Here is a 20,105-nt window from a genome sequence, read left to right as displayed (position 1 = left end):
TGTAAAATTTTAGAATTTTCTCCATGAAAACAGCAATGGAGAGGATTGTTTATACCTACTTCCTCACAGTGAAGAGTGAAAGACTCTTTTCCCATTCGCTTTTTTCTTTTGAAAAGGCATAACACTTCCAGTACCAGGTTTCAAAAAATGATTCTGAGATATGGTTTAAAATTGTATGAAATAATTACAACTTCAAATCAAAGACCAAAGAATGAAACAGAATTCACTCAACAGTCTTCTTTGATCGATTATCCAAACATGACTAGAACTATAGTAACACTTTGCTTCCTACCACCATGTAAATAACCATGATTGGTGAGGTCAAGTAATGACAGGCTGCAATCATATAATCCAGTCCACAGTGAAGCTCCTTCACTAGAACTACCAAGGCTGTTTATGTTCCATAACGTGATCAGAATCAAGGCTAAAATATATCCAAATTGGTTTAAAAATCTGGAATTGAAAATCTGTCACCTTATCTAGAACTTTGTTTAAACAGGAAAACTGGAAAACATTGATTTTAGGAATATGTAGGAAATGGAAAGTATGCTTTGTTTCAAACCTGAAACAGAAATCACATATTGGAAATTCTGTCCAACCATTTTTATTCAAGCCTGGTTAGGCAGAAAGAAACGTTTGGTTCTTCTGGGTTTCAGCCAAAACAAAATATAGGGGGATCCTAGAGTGATTCTTACAGGATGAGCAGGGCAACACTGCTGTGCCTCATCCCTCTCTTCCTTCCTCCTCTGCATGGGTTGCTAACTGGCCTGAACCTACCATCTTCTCAATGTTTTCCCTCTTCCTGCTCCCCCCGTAGCCACTGTCACCAATGTCATAATTCAGCATATCCCACGGGCCCACCCTCCCTGCACCTCCCCTGCACCTCTCCTTGTCTCCCCTCAGTTGCTGCTGCCACTAGTAATATCCATGCATGCTACTGCCTAGGAAACTCTTCAGCCATTGCTTTTTCTCAGTCTTCCCTCCCAAACTACCTCTGCCCAGAACAATCATATTTCAGTCTATATGGGGAACAAAACAATCCTGTTTCATTCAGTATATGGACCCAAATGTGCATATTTCAGTTTAGACCTCTCCACCAACTGTTTCACACATGGAACAGTTCATGCACATAAAGTTTTGCGGACCCCTTTGAATCCATAGCATTATTCCATAAGTCACATTACTGCCTTGTTGAGGACAGAAGGGGCTGACCTCTCCCCCCAAAAGAGGCATTATCTACTCAGACTGCTAGGACCTGTCTCCAGTAGGAAGCCATTGTGCTTAGTGACTATTAACAATTGTTATTCTTCTCCTATAGTTGCACAGAATCAGAGATGGACTGGACCATTTAGCCCATGCCCAGTAGAGGAACCCAAAATAAAGCATCTCTGACAGATGGCTGCCCATCCTCTTCCTAAGTCATCCAGTGGAATCCACCACTTCCCTGGGTAACTGGTGCCACTGACAAACTTCTCTTATTCTTACGAAGTTTTTCCTAATGTTCAATCAGAATCTTCTTGTGTGTAACTCAAGACTGTTATTTCATACCTGATACTCTGAAATGATAGGGAACCAGTCTTTTCTCTCTTCTGCATAGCACTTTTCTTTAAAAAGTGTTATCTTACCAACACTCATCTTTTCTCAGTACTATCTATATCCAGTTCCTCAGTCCCCCGGTCTTTCTCATTGCCTTTCACTGCATCTGTTTCAGTTTTTCTGAAAATACGGACATAGTTGAAGTGGGATTTGATCAGTGTAGAATACAAGGGAATTAATATTTCTGATGATTTCAAAATTATATTTTGATGTAGCATAAAATTGCATTTGACTTTTTACAAGCCATGTCACACCATTCATTCATTTTCAGCTTGTAATAACATTTCCAAGAACTAGTTCATGTGTGCTATTACCAAACCAGATAACCTCCACTCTACTCTTGTGCATTGAATTTCTACTTTCTAAATGAAAAAATTAGCAGTTGTTTCTATTAAAGATAGAAAAGGGGTATTAGCTATCTCACTACATTTTATTTCAACTGCAAATCTGATAAGTATTCACACTACTCCATACCAAACAATTAGTAAAATGTTAACTGAACCTTGCGGCATCCCAAATAATATTCAGTCCAGTTTGGTAAGGAACCACTGATCACCTGTTTTGTTTTCAAACCAGCTGTGGAACCATCTAGAGTGATAGATATGCAATCCATCCCATACTAAACTTGCTTGTGTAATCAGAATGTCATGGGATGCATTGTCAAATACTTGCTGAAATCAAGATCCATTGTGTCCCCATTGTCCTCATAATCTACTGAAAAAAATTACCTGATACAAAAAAATAAAATAGGATAGACAGACAAAACTTATACTTGATAAATCCATGCTGATTTCTAATTATCACGGTATGTTTTCAAGATATTTATAGATAGAAGGTTTTATGGAGTCCTTTGCGCCCTCTGAGCTTGGTTGTTTGCTTGCAGATGTTTCATCACCCAACTAGGTAACATGATCAGTGCTGGTGAGTGTGGGGCTTGCTCCCTGTTTATATACAGTAGCTTGCCCTGCCAGCATTGGTGGGGGTGTGGTTTTCTCCTTGGTAGTTCCTTGATTCGGGCATTGTTTTCTGCTTGTTTGTTTGCCTGGTGTTAATCCCTGCTTATCTGGGTGTAGGCTGCTGGCTACACCCTATCTGGGTGTAGGCGACACCCTTATCTGGGTGTAGGTTAATGGTTTTATGATCTGTATTACAGTCTTCTCATGTAGCAGTAACAGAATGTTAGGCCTATAGTTTCCAGGGCTCTCTTTTTTTCTGTCTTTTTTCAGAGAGAAACATTTGCCCTCCTCCATTCATTCCAAGTTTTTTTTCCTCCAACCCACACAGGATTCAGTTGAAAATCCTCTTTATCATATTTGACATGTTTGGGCCACAAGCTTTCTAGACTGAAGTAGTGCAGCCTATTCATTTTTACCTAATTCTGCTGCAAGTGCAGACCAGAATTATATCTTGCAGAATGCTGAATTACATCACTACCATTCTTCACATGATTTGGGGGGGGGGGCATATAGTGACCCAGCTTAACAGATCTTAACATAATGTTTTAATGCATTTTAAAAACACCCAACACTCTACAAATAGCCTGAAAGGACACAGTACAAAACTTGATCACCAAATTCTGAATTATATGTCAACTGACCTTCTTTTTTAGCTCCTTTTGATATGAAATAAAAATGCTATCTCTGAAGAAAGAATATTTCTTCCTGATGGCAAACAGGAAAACATTCAACTAAATGGTTTTTAGTTGTTCTACACAAACAAGTTCTTTGTTCTACTCATCTTTATCTACATGCACACAGGGATAGATTGTGATTGGTCACTTATAGCAAAGTTTCATCATTCAATATGTATTTTGTTACTGGCTAAAATTATATTTTGTAAAAAATGGTTTAATAGCAAACCTGGTTTATTAGCTTATAATGATAAGCTTATAATGATAATGATTAGCTTATAATGATAATAATAGTAACCTATAAAGATCTGCATTGGGAAAAACAATGCAAAATCTTTCTAGTTTAGTAAGTACATCTGGTAAATGCCACCAAAAATAAATAAATAAAGACTGGTTCAGGTCAAGCCAACATTATGTCAAAATATTAACACGCACACAATGACATCATGATGCAAACTCCATCCTTATATCCATGTCTCACCCAAAGACAAAAGTGGCAGGTTTTGCCTCATGATGCTTATTTCATTCCTTGCCTCTGCCACTAAAGACGTCTACAGTATTGGTAACTTCTTCAATCTCAGCCTCATTATTCATTCTCTTTTCTCATATAATTTTCTAGCACCTAAAACATGACAACTATAAAAGTCTCCTTAGAGTTCAGGTCAACTCCTGGTGCCTACATGGACCATGTAGTTTTCTTGGCAATGGTACCAAAGGGGTTTAACAGTCTCTTCTTCCAGTATGCTTTTTCAACTATGTAGTTTAGCCTAAGCCTTGAGGCTTTTTGTTGTCTCCTACCCACATGCTGACCAGGGCCCAGCTTGCTTAGATTTTTTGAAATCAGCCAAGGTGGAATAGAAGGTGCTACCTGCTGTTACAGAGGCAAAAAGACAAATTACTAACTGCAAAAAGAGATTGCTACAGAATGTTAGTATTGGCCGAGAAATACCAGGGTACAGTGGCATGCCCCAATCTTTATTCACTAACAGTCTATTTAGGGTCATCCTGCGCTAGGAGGAAGGGACTGCAGTAAAGGCCATCATCATCTATAACACATGGAAGATCTGCAAAAGCCATTTCTACAGTAGCCACCTGTATCTCTAGCACACTTAGAACACCATGCAGATCATATACAAGTCTCTTCCTGCCCTCTCCAAGTGTCAGGTCGTGACCTCATATGTTATATACCCTTCATAGCTATGATATTTCCCACCTGACATTGTGTTCTAATATGCAGTTTTGAATGGAACACTCTAATCAGAACATTACCTGGTTGTTTTCTTTTCATCCACTGAATGAAAAACAGAAGCAATTCTCAGACCTACCACTAACCAGAGAGCCAGTTTGGTCTAGTGGTTAAGGCGCCAGGCTAGAAAGCAGGAGAACGTGAGTTCTAGTCCTGCCTTAAGCATGAAAGCCGGCTGGTGACTTTGAGCCAGTCACTCTCTCTCCACCCAGCTCACCTCACAGGGTGGTGGTTGTTGTGGGGAAAATAGGAGGAGGAAGGAGTATTAGGTATGTTCACCGCCTTGAGTTATTTATAAAAATAATAAAGGTGGGATTAAAAAAGTATAAAACAAACAACCATTCATTAGTAGTTTAAGGAGATATGGGAATCTTTACAGAGTATGCAAATAAATTCAGTCCGGATACTGGTGAAGAAATTAAGAAAAAAAATTCAGCTGACCCAGAATGGGATACCATAGCAGCGTTTTAGATGATGAATTGGTGGTGGTGAATTAACTATTTCAAAATACAAGAACAAAGAATGTACTGGTGTGTATGTGTGTGTGTATATATTTGCATGTTCCCAAATATTTAATAGTTATAAATAGTACAAGTACACTTGGCTGGAAATTTAAAATTAGCATTTAATTTTGTGGTTGATATGAAAAGTACTGATTTATGTATTTGTAACTTTCAACCCCTCTTCAGAGTAAGACGTAAAAGCTAATTACTAAATCTTACCATCACATTTCTTCCAGGCACCCTGTTTTGGTTCATAATACTTGAGTGGAGCCTCCAAATACTTTATAAATCTCAGAAACACAGGACATCATTGAATGTTTGCTCTGTATCTTAGAGACAGGAAAAATACTATCTGTTGTAGCAGTTGTCATGATATCATTTTCCTAGGAATATCTAGCACAGCAACTTCATGTAAATTATCCCTGCTGAAGTAGGGAGATGAGACAATCTGATGGCTGCCTCAGGCATTTCACATATAACAATAGCAGCATTAAAGGTAGGAGTCTGAAATATGAGCTTTATTTATTCACTGTTTTCTGTATACAAAAATAATAAAAGTAATAATAATAATAATAATAATAATAATAATAATAATAATAATAGCCACAGAACAAAGAATTAGAATCACCATTAAACAGTTCCTGGCATTAATATTTTCATGTTTTAGCTGCAGTTCATAGCACAGAATGGAATTAAGATATGCCAAACAAAACTTTTTTTTCAACTCTAAAGCCTGAAGCATTAAAAAAGGTATAAAGCTGACTTGATCAGCCACAATGAAGAATAATTACCTCCTTTCAACAATCTGATGGCCACAAAGTCTTCCCAGATGATCTTACTGGGGAGGGAAACATCTTACTAATTAAATTACAACTGAACATTGGTTGCTGAAAACAGCAAAGTTTGTTTTGTCTCAGAGCCAGGCAACACTTTTGAATCTATCCTCCTAAAAGTGGCAATAGTGAAATACCACTGGCAAAAATATCTTTGTAGTTTGGAAACAGCTTGTGTTTATGATATGATATCGTTTAATGTCCCTTTAGAGAAAGAAAGAATGAGGTTGTTCAAGAGCTTTCTCTTGTTTCACAAAATTAAGTAGGATACCAACATATTAATATATTACTAGAATGTACATTATATAGAAAGAGCACAACATGGCAATCTCCAATTTGTGTCTGTTCATATTACCACTGATCTGTGGGCCCCTGTCAGTTAAACCCATATAGAGTTGTCATTACTGATATCGAGCACCAGAAGGCAGTACATGACCAGTTTCATCCTTATTTGGAACTCATCAAGTATACAGTATGTACAGTAGCTATACAGCCACTCCAACCCCTAGTGGTCAGCAGTGTTGCACAAAGGGGTGTATATGATCTGTATACACAGAGAAATGTAAAGAAATTCCCTTCCCTGAGAGAGGGAATGGAAGTCATAATAAACTTCATAAATAAGGGCATGACATATTTAACACCTGTACCTTCTGGTCTGAGAGCTTAAGAAAAGGAAGCAGGACCATTCTGCCATTCTAAAGATAGGATTATCATTTACAGTTGGAGACTCTCAAAAATCACGGTCCACAGCCATCTGTTAGGGATGCTGTAGCATTGGGTTCTTGCCCTGGACAAAGCATTTGATCAGATGGTTTCCAACATTACATTTCATGAGTGATTCGGTGCTTGTTCAGATGAATAATGCCCAGAGTCATTGAGAGTTGGGTGGCATACAAGTTTAATAATTATTATTATTCTCATCTATATACTACTAAAACTCTCATGTCTGTAACTTAACTGGGCAAAGCAGTGCATCATAGGGCAACAATTTTTGAACCAAGGTACCTCAAATGGGCTAACTTACAGAATGAATCCAAAATCCGGGACCCATTACTCCTTTAGGATTGAAATTTGGGAAATTTGTGGCTGCTTCAACACTGCTATGCTGCTGTGCCACCATGGTCAGCCCAAGTCCTGCCTTCCTCTGTCCTCTGCACCCAATCAGCTGGCAGCAAGGCCTGACAGGTGAGTGGTGATTGGCTGCTTTGGAAACAAGGCAGAAATTTGAAATTTTTTAGAGGCAATTTGTGTTGAGGGAAGGATGAGGGAGCGACTTGGATGCCTGCTGGGGAGGTAGGGCTGGCTGGGGGGTGCCGGTGGTCAATGGGTAAGCCCTCTTCCTCCCTCAAGGGAGCGGCCCTTTGGGACATGCCAGAATGGGGAGTGTGGGTGAAGTTTTCCTCACAGTCCATGGCTCCCTTTGTTCCACCTCCTCCCAGCGAAGTGGCAGGCAGTTCCACAAGTCAGCCAAGGAGGAGGAGGAGGAGGCGGTGGTGGTGGCAGCTTCACTGGGAGTCTCCTGAGGGTTGTGAGGGGAGGGCAAACGGTGCAAGCCTATATTATATATGGAGAGGGAGGGAGGGAGGGAGGGAGAGAGGGAGGAAGATTTCTGATGCTCCCTGCCAGCTTCCCACAAGGAAAGTCAATGGGGAAGCCAGCAGCAAATTGTAAGTCACTCCCACTGCCACTGCTTTCTTGCCCTTGGTCATTCTGTTTCTCTGTTTAGGTAAGGAAATATCTCTGAAATTATGACCCAATGGGTCACAGGTTCTCTAGTATAACACAAAGTTCTGAGCATACCCCAGTAATTGTCGTCCCACTGTGTATACTATGTCAACAGTGTTTAGAGATGAAGGTTTAGGGACTTTCCTGAGGCTCAACAGCAGCGTTTTTCAATCTTGGCAACTTTAAGATGTGTGCCCTTCAGCATGCTGGCTGGGGAATTCTGGGAGTTGAAGTCCACACATCTTATAGTTGCCCAGTTTGAAAAACACTGCTCTACAGTATCTGAAGGAAGGGGAATCTCTGCTGTTTAGCCATTGCTCTACACCAGCTCATGACTTGATTGTAGGCAAGATTTTTTTACAGCAGGAGTATGAGAAGTACAGTTGATCATCTCTCTAGAATTCAGCTCTCTTTTAAAATGTTATTTGGGATTGAGGGGTAATTTCAGGAGCAAAAGGGGTACCAACCAATCCCAAACCTTCCAAAAATCAGGCATACTTGGGTCCTGGTCCCACCTACTTTTGAAATACTGCCCCTTACGTGCTATGCAAAACTTAATGCTGGCTTTGAATAAATGGAAGTTGTGCACGCCTGTCTTAAAGCTACATATGCTATGTGTTTTTGCAAGAATGTGAGTACGTGAACATCAGTAATTATACCATTTTTATACTTTTTTTTTTTTTACACATCTGAGGAAAAAGTTCATGAATTATATGATTCAGCCACTGGTAGCGGAAAGCTATACTTAAAACTTACTCTGTTTACAATAATGTTAGTAACATTTCTAAAGTTTATGTTTAAGCCAAGTGAGCACCTGATCCAAAACAAATACAAGGAAGTTTGGTGATTTGCCAAAAGGAGATTCTATGTTTTCCTTTGTACAAATCTGGCAGCTTGTCCTGATTTTCAGCCACCTTTCTCATGTTCTTCCTGTTGCTGCTGAGGGCAACTTTTTAGGCAAAACAGAGGGAGAAGGAGAAATGTGAACTGAAATCAAAGATTTTATCCACACATAAATGAAAATGGCATCAAGGAACATGGAAACAATCAAAAGATGACCGGAATCAACAGGTTGTTTTGAATTTCAACACAGTACAAATCATCCTGATGCAGAACTATAAGCAGGTTATAATATCACAAGATACCAATGTTGACAAAGCTTGTAGTCTGCAAATGTTTTTAAGTTTCTAACAATTTATTTATTGTTTAAATCATCTCAGGAAAGTTGTTATTTATTTATTTATTTATTCAAATTTATATATGCCACCCATCTCACTGTACAAGAGTTATAAGAATTAAATACTGATCTGACCTTGAATATTAATGGGTAGCATTGGCATATAATTTTTTAAATAAAACTATTAGAACATCATCCAGTAGGATATATTCTTGCATGAGAATGAAGAGCACCACATTATTTGGTAGATTATATTCATGTAAAGTATGTCAAGGAGAATTTTCCAGGGGAATAAACTTATTTCAACCTGTCTCAACCTGGATCTAGAGCTAATACAGCTGTTTGCACTATAGCTCCCACCATGCATAAATGGTTGACTGAACATTATGGGAGTAGAAGTCTACATCCTCAGGGAAGAACAACTGTAAGTTGAGGAAGGCTTCCTGATCTGCAAAGCCAAACACCAAGTGCTAGCCCAATCAGAAATAACTTATGAATGATTCACAGAACCACTTACAACCATTGGTATAATAGACTGGATTCACTTTTTCAGCGTCCAAAATATTTTCCCTTTCTCCCCAATATCAGTTTGGTCTAGTGGTGAAGGCACCAGGCTAGAAAGCAAGAGACCGTGAGTTTTAGTCCCGCCTTAGGCATGACAGCCAGCTGGGTGACTTTGGGCCAGTCACTCTCTCTCAGCCCAACTCATCTCACAGCGTTGTTGTTGTGGGGAAAATAGGAGGAGGAAGGGGTATTAGGTATGTTTGCCACCTTGAGTTATTTATAAAAATAATAAAGGCAGAATAAAAAAATCTTTTAAAAACCCCAAAACCACTGGTTTACATTTGGAGAAAAGTGATGCTAAAATAGTAGAAGTGATTACCTCATACAGCAATCTAGTACATGATCAGGACAATGCCAAAAAAGAGAAAATATTCCTTTTCCTATTTTTCTTGTGAACAATTGTCCAAGGCCGTCCATCACTTCTAGTCCACAGACAGAAGCTACCCAGAAATAAGCTGCCACACACAGGTTGAAATTGGTTCAGAATTTCAGCTTACCTTTTAACCAGCCACAAGGTGAAATCCTGTCTCTGCTTGCCAAAGCAATCAAACCTGCCCATAGTGAATGAATAGCTGCCATGGCATTTCAATATGAATATAAATCTAACTTAACCTCTATCTAACCTCTAAGTACTTTTGAGAAATACTCTCCCAGATTTAGCCTGGGTTTCTATGCTCCCCTCTAAGAAAACAAAGTATACCTTCTTCAGTGACTACTCTTTGCTTCCTAGAACCAGGATCTCCGCACTTCCAGTCCAGCACTTTAACCATCACACCACACTGACTCTCTTTAAATTCTACGTGGTTATGAAATAAGTGCCAGAATATAATTCTGGCTGGAAATTCTGGATTCTTAATCTTGGGCAGGATAAATGATTCCCATTAATGCTTAAGCTCTGATTTCTATCTCCGATTACTCAACAAGGTGAAAGAAGCATATAGTTTCTCATGTAACAGAGCAAAACTGTCTCTTCAGCAAAATGTAATGAACTGGGGCTGAGGACCTGCCACTGCGCCCTGCTGTCTGGCTTACATCACTATTTCCTGACATGACTAGCTGGTTGGTTCCACCTGGTTTCTTGGTTGCTGTGTTGTTTTGGTAGCTGAGGCATTTGCCATTGCAAGGAAGTGACTAATCATGGCTGGGTTCTGGACTGCCTGCTCCATGTTTGACTGCAAATAATGGGGAAGGAGTTCTTCCAAGCAAGATCTTATGTTCAGTGTGGTCTGGAAATGCTTGCACTGATGCCATTTGTTGTCGAGCCTGGGGCCCTGGATGTGCGGTTGAGCCCATATCATGGCTGCGTGAATTGTTGCTACTTGCTTCCTTTCTCATGTAAGTTATTTATGATTTTGTTATATTGTTTATTTAGTTTATAAGCATTGTTTGACACCCAGAGTCTTGGTGGCCAAATCAATTGAATAAATAAATAATTTTTCCCACAGTAGCAATAAAAATGACATAAACCAGAATGGGTAAACTTGTAGTCCTCCAGATATTTTTGAACTACAAACCCCTAGCATACCTCATCACTGTTGGAAACTGCACTTCAGCACCATCCGAAAGGCCACATTTTCTGTATCTAGGCTTTAAATAGTATTTACTACCATTGCATCAACAGCAGTCATGCTAGCAATACATAGGGCCATCCTGCGCACAATACCTGATTTTGAGAAAAGACCTACTGACTCTGAAATCTGGGGCGCGGGGGTGAGTGGGCACCACATTGCTACTGTTCATCTAACTTCAAGGCAATAATTTAAATGTAAGCCAGGGCCCACCTACCTCGGGAAGTACAGTCCATAAAGATTATGATTATGATTTTCCTTGTTATGCATTTCTACAGAGGGTTTGTATAAAAGCAAGGCCATAAGATTTTGCTGATATAAATCCAACAAGTTCACTTGCTGGTAGCATCTCTTTTAGAAAAAGCATGGAAAAATACCTGGGCTTATACAGAGCTTGAGCCCTTTCCTTTTATAACAAGAGACAAATTATAGGAAAATGGGATGGAAAAATAAATAAGCATGAAACTAAAATAGGAAGAAATGTAGGAAATTCTCTTACAGTAAGTCAGACCATGGTATGTCTAGCTTAGTCCTGTTTACTGTGATTGGCAGCAATCCTCCTTGGCCTTGGCAAAAGTCTTTTCCAGCCATGAACTGAACCTGGGACCTAGTGCTTGGAAAACCTGTGTTCTGGCACTGAGCTATGGAAGCAAATGTGTCTTCACATCATGCAGTAGACATGTTTCAGGGAGCTTAGTTCTTCAACTCATGCCCCAGAGTCTTTGGAGACACATCTTCCTTTCATCCTTTCCATTAGCTAATCTGGACTAGTCCCAGAGTAACTAGCCAGCATGGTCATTGGCTGAGAATTCTGTGAATTGTAATCCAAAATGCAACACCTCTGGACAGCACTAAGGTAGACGCCTACCTTAAATGTCTGCTGCAACAAATATTAATTAAAACAGATGGCATCTAAACTGCTGTATAAAATGTAAGAAACATTTTAAATTTAAAATGGAGCTCAGAAGATTTCTGTTATATGCAGAGGGGGCATGTATGTTTTAATATTACTTACATCTGCGTAGGAACACAGTCTTGGATGTATATAAAATTCCAAAAACTTTTGTCTGAACTTTATTTGACTATTTAGTAAGAAGGAAAAGCCAAACAAAATTTTATCCAACCTTCCAAAAAAAGTTTGGGAAGAAAAATGTATTATTTCTGCCTTCATGAGAATACTTTCTCAAGAGTGACTCACTTTGAATATGCAAGTGTGAACAGTGTCAATACTGAGTATTCTAAAAATAGAGGGATATTTAAATAATCACAGCACCCTTGGTCAGAGAACCAAATGGTTTTGTATAAACAGCTCTGCTATTAAATCAAGTTTCCAATGCAGGGTGAATATTCACCAGCCATCTCATTGTAGATTGCTAATGGACACCAATGGTCATACAGTTCCCATTATTATAATCCATAAAGTAAAGCACCCACTCTGAATTTTTAAAGACTGTTCTAACTGTGTAATCATAAACCACTATTCCTTGTAGTTCTCTTGAAATTACAAAGAAGTGCAACCTTCACCTTTGTCAGAAAATGTACAAGTTTGAGGTTATGCTTGAATTCCTGTATATACTACAACTGTTAATCCTCTCGGTGCTTCCACAGGGTTAATTACTTTGTGTAGGATGAGACTGTAAGTCACAGAAATGGTAGCTGATCTGCTGCATTATTAAAAACAAGTTGAGAGTCACAACAGTGCAACCCACACATGCTGAAGAATTCTACCTCACAGATGGACATCAGAGGTCCTTTCTGCATTATTGCTGAAGTCTACTGCAGTCAAAGAGACCTCCAACGTAGAGCAAGAATGATTTGGGTGTTGGAAGCCACACATTTGTAAATTACAAACCATGCAGAAGAAAGGTGAAAGTTCTAAGTCTTTTCAAAGAAAAGATTTCACTTTTTTCCATCCAATTTTATACCCATTACACTTTACACTTAAGAATCAGTTCAACCCATATTTACCTACATCTCTTTATCTGAATTCTTAAGCATCTGTAGAAAAATGATTATGTATAGCCAGAAAATTCTACAGATAATTATTCCCCTTCAAGATAGCAAACATCATTCATACTATGAGGGAATTTCATAAGATTCTGGGCACTTCAACCCAACATTCTGATCTATGCTGAGCATTTTATCTGATAATTATATAGCTTAGATGGGATTTATTTAAAACAAGAGTTTTGCATGATGCCCAGAAACAAACAAACAAAATGAAAATAGGATAGTCTAAAAATTCTGCTGTTGAATAGTCCTTAATATAAAAAATTACTAATAACTTGCTGCCATCCCACTGCAGCAAGATCCCATTCAAGTGCAGATCCCATTCAGGTAATTTTTTAATAATATTTTAAAAGGATGGCTTTCCAGCCAAATTGAGATTAGCCCACAAAAGGCAGCTTCATACAAGCAACCTTAAAAGTCAGACACTCTGCAGAGAGTATGTCTTCTGAATAGCATATGAAATAGATAGTATTTTGATTCAGCACCTGTAAAGTAAATTTATCTACTGCACTACACCAGCATTTGTTGAACCATGGTTTTTTGAACCACCAAATCTAGGCTGCAATAATCTGAAAACCACGAGAAGGCAGTACAGAGATACAGAAATCTGTAACTTTGTGTCCATCCAGTGGTTGTCCAATTTTTTGCGGTCCAGATCTGGTAGACCTACTTTACATATAATGCTAACTATAAACTACTACATCTGGGTTCTCATAGCACACTAAACTAAAATCAAACAATCTACATTTGGCTTCATAATGAACTCAGTATGAACTCAGCCAATACTTCAAGGATTGTTTCTCTTTTCAAAGATTATTTAGTTGTATTTTCAAAAGACTATTTAAAGATCTCTGATAGTAGCTACAGATGTCCTCAATGAATTAAACATCTACAACATTATGATTTGTGAATTTATCCAGAAAGGAATCCCATTGAACTAAAAGTATAAATGCAAATAAAACTTCAAATGCAAGTCCCACTTCAACTGGTCCAGTTCATTGCTGATAGTGTTGATGGAAACTTTGTATCATAGATGCAATACCATTACTATTTAAATCTGCAGTAGTTCCGGATTTGTTCAATTTCTAAATGATGATCTTTTACCAAAATACGTAGTTTCCTTGTCCAAAGGGTAGTCATGTAACTTGGTCTGCCTATTCAGAATTTATCAGAAGATTATTCTCTGGTCTTGCCATAGGCAAGATACAGAACTGATCGCACAGCATCTTCTCTGTGGTGGCACCGAGGCTTTGGAACTCTTCCCTTCTGAGGGCTCGCTTAGCACCTTCCCTCCCAGTATTCAAAAATATTATTAAAACAGTCTTATTTGAACGTTTTCTTCATGCCCTTATTCCAAGACTCTTAAGCTACAAACTTTTCTGTTTAATGTTGTTTTTTACACTGAATTTCATTATGAACTGCCTGGTGGGCACCTATATATTACATATGCTGGTCTATGACGGTAATAAAGATTTGATTTGATTACATACATTAATAGTGCATTATATTATCTTTTAATATATTAATATTTAACAATTTAAAATATATTAATAAAATAATTGTATATATGAAGAATAGAAGGAAATTATATTATCTAAGACAATTGCTAACCACAGATTTAAAAAAAACTATTCTAAAGCTACATTTTTAAATATAACATCATGCATTTTTAAAACTATTTCTGCATGGAACCTGCAGTGCAAAAATGGCTGAGAGATTTGTATGTGTGTAGCTTCTTAGGTTGCCCAACAACTTACAAAGTCAGCTAAAACCTTGGTGTTAAGATGGCTTTTATTCTCCAATCTGAAATTCTCCTGAGAAAGTATATTTCAAAGGTTAATCCAGCTGGCTGCATTTATTCATGCTAGCTCTTGAAATCATTTCCGTGTTACATTTCAAAACATCCAAGATGAGATTAAAGCAAATAAATCTAGATGGAAATGAGAAGCCATAGAGAAGCCAAAGGCACCTTTCAGGACATCTAAGCCCAGCGCAGCACACTTTAGATTTGCCAGTTCACCGCAAACACCATGCAGCTACCACAGTTATTTCCTGTTCTAATGATAAGATAAACTTGTGGTTTCTTTGCCAAGGCTACATTTCTTCCTGTCTGTCTGATATTGTTACTTGGATGTCCCACTACTTCCTTCAGCTTCTTGTGGCCAATTGCTGAGCTCCTCCTTCTAATGCAGTACCGTTTATTCAAACTGTTTGATTTTGATAGCAATTGCATTGTGCTACCTTCTTTCTTTGTGTGTGCATGTGAGGTGGCACACACGCTTTAAATTACATTGTCTTAATAATATTGCCATTTTTCAGTGCACTACAGTCAAGGTAGAAATTGCTAAGACAGTGAAACCATTAGCTGAAGCCACTGAAAATAAGCACTGTTTGCTTTAGCTAGAACACCTCTGTGGGTGATTTACCAGAAGATGTTCCTTGTGACATTCTCAGCACGTCTGTATAAAAAACATATGTTGTTTGATAAAACACAAATCTGTGCATCACAGCCCTGATCTTGATCACACCAGCATGCACTTGCACTAGGATAAAATAAATCTGGATGGTTTGCATGTAATACACATTTCAAGGGTTATGCACTTGGCCTTTCTGTTAGCTTTTTAGAAATGGTACTTGCAGCTTTTGCAGACTTTGTGTGCAATATTTCCATGCTATTTTTAAATAAAATGCCTTCTGTGGCCACTTGGACATGTTCAGATTGCAACATAAGCAGTCCTGACATTGCTTGCTTTAAATTGCAATCAATTTATGAATGCTTTAAATTACAATTCTATGCTTATATGCTCAGGCATATGTTATTCTAAGCCAAATGAGATTTACTCCAAAGCAAATTTACAAAAGTTCTCAAAGTGTGCAGAGTTTAATAAAGACGATAATTTGCTATTGATATTTGGGAAATGTTTGGCTCTACTTATCCATTTACCATATTTTTCTAAATGTCAGAGCCTTATATTTACATCTCTTTCGTATTAAATCACATACATAAAAAGCTGAACTAGTACTGCATTTAACATTGCAACAAGTGAATATTATGAACATATCTATATCTATATGCATATTTCTATATATGGGTAACTATATGAATTAACAGATGTAAAATTTAGAGATGTTATAATAAACACATAATATGGCAGGAGTTGAGGCTATTTTGTCCTTTACTATAAACTGGCAGTTGCTATTTTTGTTGTTGGTTTTTGGGTATCTTTGAAGGCTGTTTCAGAAAGAAATATTGATTTATTAACTGTTAAATAGCATGATTCAGAACTAAATTCCACTGAGCTTAAACTAATTATATACTCATAATTTCTTCATGAGTATATTTATAATTCAGGAAAACTCAGCACAACCATATCTAATTTTACATCTACTGATGGCATTCTACAGTATTCATCAATCCATTTGTCACTTACCAGCAAAAAAGGGAAATTAAATTATAAAACAAAGAAAAATCTTACCATTTGAGATCTATTCTTTGGACAGCCATTGATGTCTTCAATCTTCTCATTTGCTAAAAATGAAAAGAAAAATAACATGAACAATACATGCGCACACACACCTACACAGAAACGAAATCTGTTTTAAAGACATCTGGTGCAGTTATTCAAAGCACTTGTTGCAACTAAACCAAACAGCCTAGAGTTGTGATTGCCCAATCAAAACAAATGTGTTAAACACCAAAAGTCATCCGGCTGAATATTTTCTCCTGAACCATTCCTCCTGAGACAGCTGGGGAAGGTCACTGCCATCTTAAAAGGAGACAACTGGGCTGACAGTTTTTCTTAAAGTGATGGGCAATCTTTAGCAGCCTGATATTTCAAATCTGAAAGCCACGTGCATGAGTGCAATGTGGGATTTTTATTTAATAAACTATAGATGTGTATAATCGAAATAACATCCAAAATTTACTGTATATGGTACTGACATTTCTAATGAAACATCTCCAAGGCTTCTCTACCAACCCACACATGCAAAGTGAAATGTGCAAATATAGTCCTGTGCTATGTAATATCATTGTGTGGTGCTCAGAATTCTGATTCAAAGGGATCCCATTTTCTCTAACCCAGCAGCTGTCTTAATTACTTTGCAGTGTTATATCAAGTTATTTTGATACTGCCTCTGCAGTGAAAAAGGAGTACCTGAATGAATGAATGAAAATAAAAGTTCATAAACAGAGACTACCCATTAGATCAAAGATCCAGTGCCTTGGCTGTCAAGACGTTGCTAAACTACAATTTTCAGCAGATCTTGCCTGCATGGCCAGTGATGAGGTATACTAGGAGGGCAGTACAGTAATAATTATGCAGAAAGTCACAGATTCCTCACAATACATTAGCCTTTAAAAACTCATCTAAGGCATTGCACATTGAGGAGCATTCATGTAAATTACAAGTTCATTGAAGACATGATTGCTGTTGCCTTTACAATGCTGGCCATATTCATGGATGGGTGCATACACAGATTTAGTAAGAAAAGAATCCTAGTACTCTGTATATAGGGCTCCTCTAGGATTTGGCAAATTTGGCTAATCAGGGTAACTCATTGAATTGAAATACCCAGCTACCTATTGTGTGTAGTCAGAGGGCTTGCTGGATTTAAGGTATAGGCCACTGGGAGTGATCCCATTCATACGAACACTGGCTGATTCATTTGGAAGGCTTTTGCAGGCCTCCTGTGGCAAACCTAACAGCTCAGCCAATAGCATCAAGATTATCAGAAAGGCAAACAGAGAGGCCAAAATGGAATTTCCTCATGACATTGGCTTCTACTCCTCAATTCCTCCAAAATGTTTTGAAGATCACTGCCTGATTAATTTTGCTCCTGTTAATCTTGGAATATTGAGAGCAGCAGGGAGCACCATCAACCAATCAGAACTCCCACCAGCTGACCAGTAGGAAAGTAAAAACATTATTTAGTCAGTGACTTGCCTCATGAGCTATGACAGTTCCTGGAGTAGCAAAACTCCCTTGCTCCCAACTTTTCACAGAAAAAGGAAATACAGGTAGTTCTTGACATATGACCCCAACAGGGACTGGAAAATTCATCATTAAGCAGTGTGGTTGTTAAGCAAGGCATCAAGTGACTGCACCCGATTTTGACTTTTTGGGGGCAGTTGTTAAGTGAATCACATGGTTAAGCAAATCACTGCAGTCATTAAGTGAATCATGCAGTTCACCATTGATTTTGTTAGAAGCCAGCTGGAAAGATCACAAATGGTGATCACGTGACCCTGGGATGCTACAATCGTAAATGCACACTGGTTGCCAAGCTCCTGAATTTTTAACATGTGACCACAGGGACACTGTGACACTCATAAGTACAAGGACCAGTCATAAGTCACATTTTTCAGCACCAACATAACTTCAAACGGTCACTAAACAAATGGTCGTAAGTTGAGGACTACCTGTAATACATTACTAATACCCCATCTCTCATATTCTCAGTACATGTTATGTATATTTGGTTATTTTGCAAAAAAAAAAAAAAAGATCCTAAATTGCTAGGAAAGAAAATCTGGCTATCAAGTTTTCATTTTTCCTGAATATAAATTGTCACTGAACTATGTGATAATAGCATTGCATCATAGTTTTGCAGCCTGGCACTTTTGACAATGGTTACAACCATGAGTATAGGCTGCAATATAGTGTCTCCATATGTGTGAGAAGAGAGGAAGAGAATAACTAAAAGGTGTGAGGCAAGGAAAGTCAAGTCAGGCAGTGCTGATTAACACAGTATAAATCACTATTATTATAAACTATAATAAATTAGGTCAACACTAGAATCTATTTTCTAATCAAACTGAAATATAACTCTAAACATTTAAAAACCCAAATTTAGGATGTAGTACAAATCCATAAAGTAAATTATAATCCAAGAATGCTTTCTCGTTAGAACTGAACTAAACTATTTACTTTTCTAATATGAAGTTATTTTGGACATCAAAGCATAACCCCATAACTTAATTAGCCATTTTCACAAAGAAGGGATTGAACAGCTTTTCAAGACAAGAGTTTGGTGCAAACTGCTTGTATAAGCAAGGAAAATCAAATCAGGCCGTCTTTTTCTTGAGGTATTCTGAAATATGGTAAAAATTGGCTAGAAGAATTCATTTTGAGTTTGCTGCTAAGATTGCTCCTGAACTTATCAAACGAATCTGAGATCCAGTAAGGAAAGGCAAGAATTGGCCATTTGATTTGTAGTTGGCTCAAACAAAATCATGTGGCTACCCAAGGAGGAAGACATTTGAAGAACACAACAGGCATCAGTGCAATTTACCACAAATGCCACAGATGGAAGGGCTTCAAGAATGGTAGGAATACTTACTCCAGTTAAATTGTAGATTTGATTTGAACCCTAGCCTTTAATGTGGCATTCCACTGGATGGCGCACCCTGTTTATTACTTTTACGAGAATCAGATAAAAATGTACAATACACAGTCAGAGCAGACCTAGTCTGTAGCTTTCAAACAGTCAATCAATATTATTATTTTGGTCTTTGACCAAATATAAAGTACAGGCCTATAAAATTGCAATACGCTTTTAAAAGAAAGATAAAATCTAAGCCTTTAAAACTAATAGTTAATTAAAATCAAGCTAATAGCTATGAGCTATAGTAAAAATGATAGAAAAACTACAATGGTATTCTATGTTCTTCACAGAACTAAAAAGCCAACTGAAACCTAAAAACAATTAAACTAAATATCAAAAACTAGAGCTAAAATACGATAGATTGTTTCAGAGCAGATTAGTGCTACTAGTCAATTCCTGCTGAGTTTTACATGCTGCCGAGCAGAATTTGACAAAACTGTAAATTACGGATGAGTTGCTTTCAAAAAGTGGAAAAGAAGCACAGAATTGATCTGTATAGCTTAGTAGTCTAAACCATGGCTTTTCAAACTGTACAAGAACTTGATGGGGTTCTGTAAACATCAAGGGGAAAAAAATTAAAAAGTTCATTTAAATGCAGCCAATTTTATATCACTAGAGCTTTGCTTCTCGGTCAGGGGTTCTGAGAATTGTTTAAATAACAGGTTTTGTAGTCTGAAAAAGTTTGAAAACCCCTGGTCTAAGTAAAGGGAGTAAAGGGAGAATTAGAAGGCTACAAGAGCCCATTGAGCAATCAAAAATGATGAGTTCAGCAGTTTCAAGTTTTCCATCATTGCAAGAATACAAATGTTCTAAAAGAGTTATCTGTATCTTCCACTAGTACTACCAATAGGAGATCACTGGAGTGA

The 20,105-nt window shown here is 37.8% G+C and overlaps 1 protein-coding gene across 6 annotated transcripts in view; it reads right to left on the bottom strand.

Moving 5' to 3' along the window:
- NAV2 (neuron navigator 2) overlaps positions 1-20,105 on the bottom strand; it is a 307,819-nt gene that overhangs the window by 190,166 nt on the left and 97,548 nt on the right. For all 6 annotated transcript variants that reach the window (XR_015797036.1, XM_088145827.1, XM_088145829.1 and 3 more), the window contains exon 3: positions 16,329-16,381. Coding sequence is in view for 5 of the 6 variants with exons in the window: in XM_088145827.1 (XP_088001953.1) it covers positions 16,329-16,381 (53 nt within the window). In the remaining variant the exon portion in view is untranslated. The remainder of the gene's footprint in view (positions 1-16,328; positions 16,382-20,105) is intronic.

Source organism: Python bivittatus, unplaced genomic scaffold, assembly GCF_059951505.1.
Source record: "Python bivittatus isolate LINGU-HERP-01145 unplaced genomic scaffold, Pbiv_v1 ctg000480_np1212, whole genome shotgun sequence".
Classification (NCBI taxonomy): Eukaryota; Metazoa; Chordata; class Lepidosauria; order Squamata; family Pythonidae; genus Python; species Python bivittatus.
Note: the sequence above shows the minus strand (reverse complement) of the source record. Positions and strands in the feature narration are given on the sequence as shown.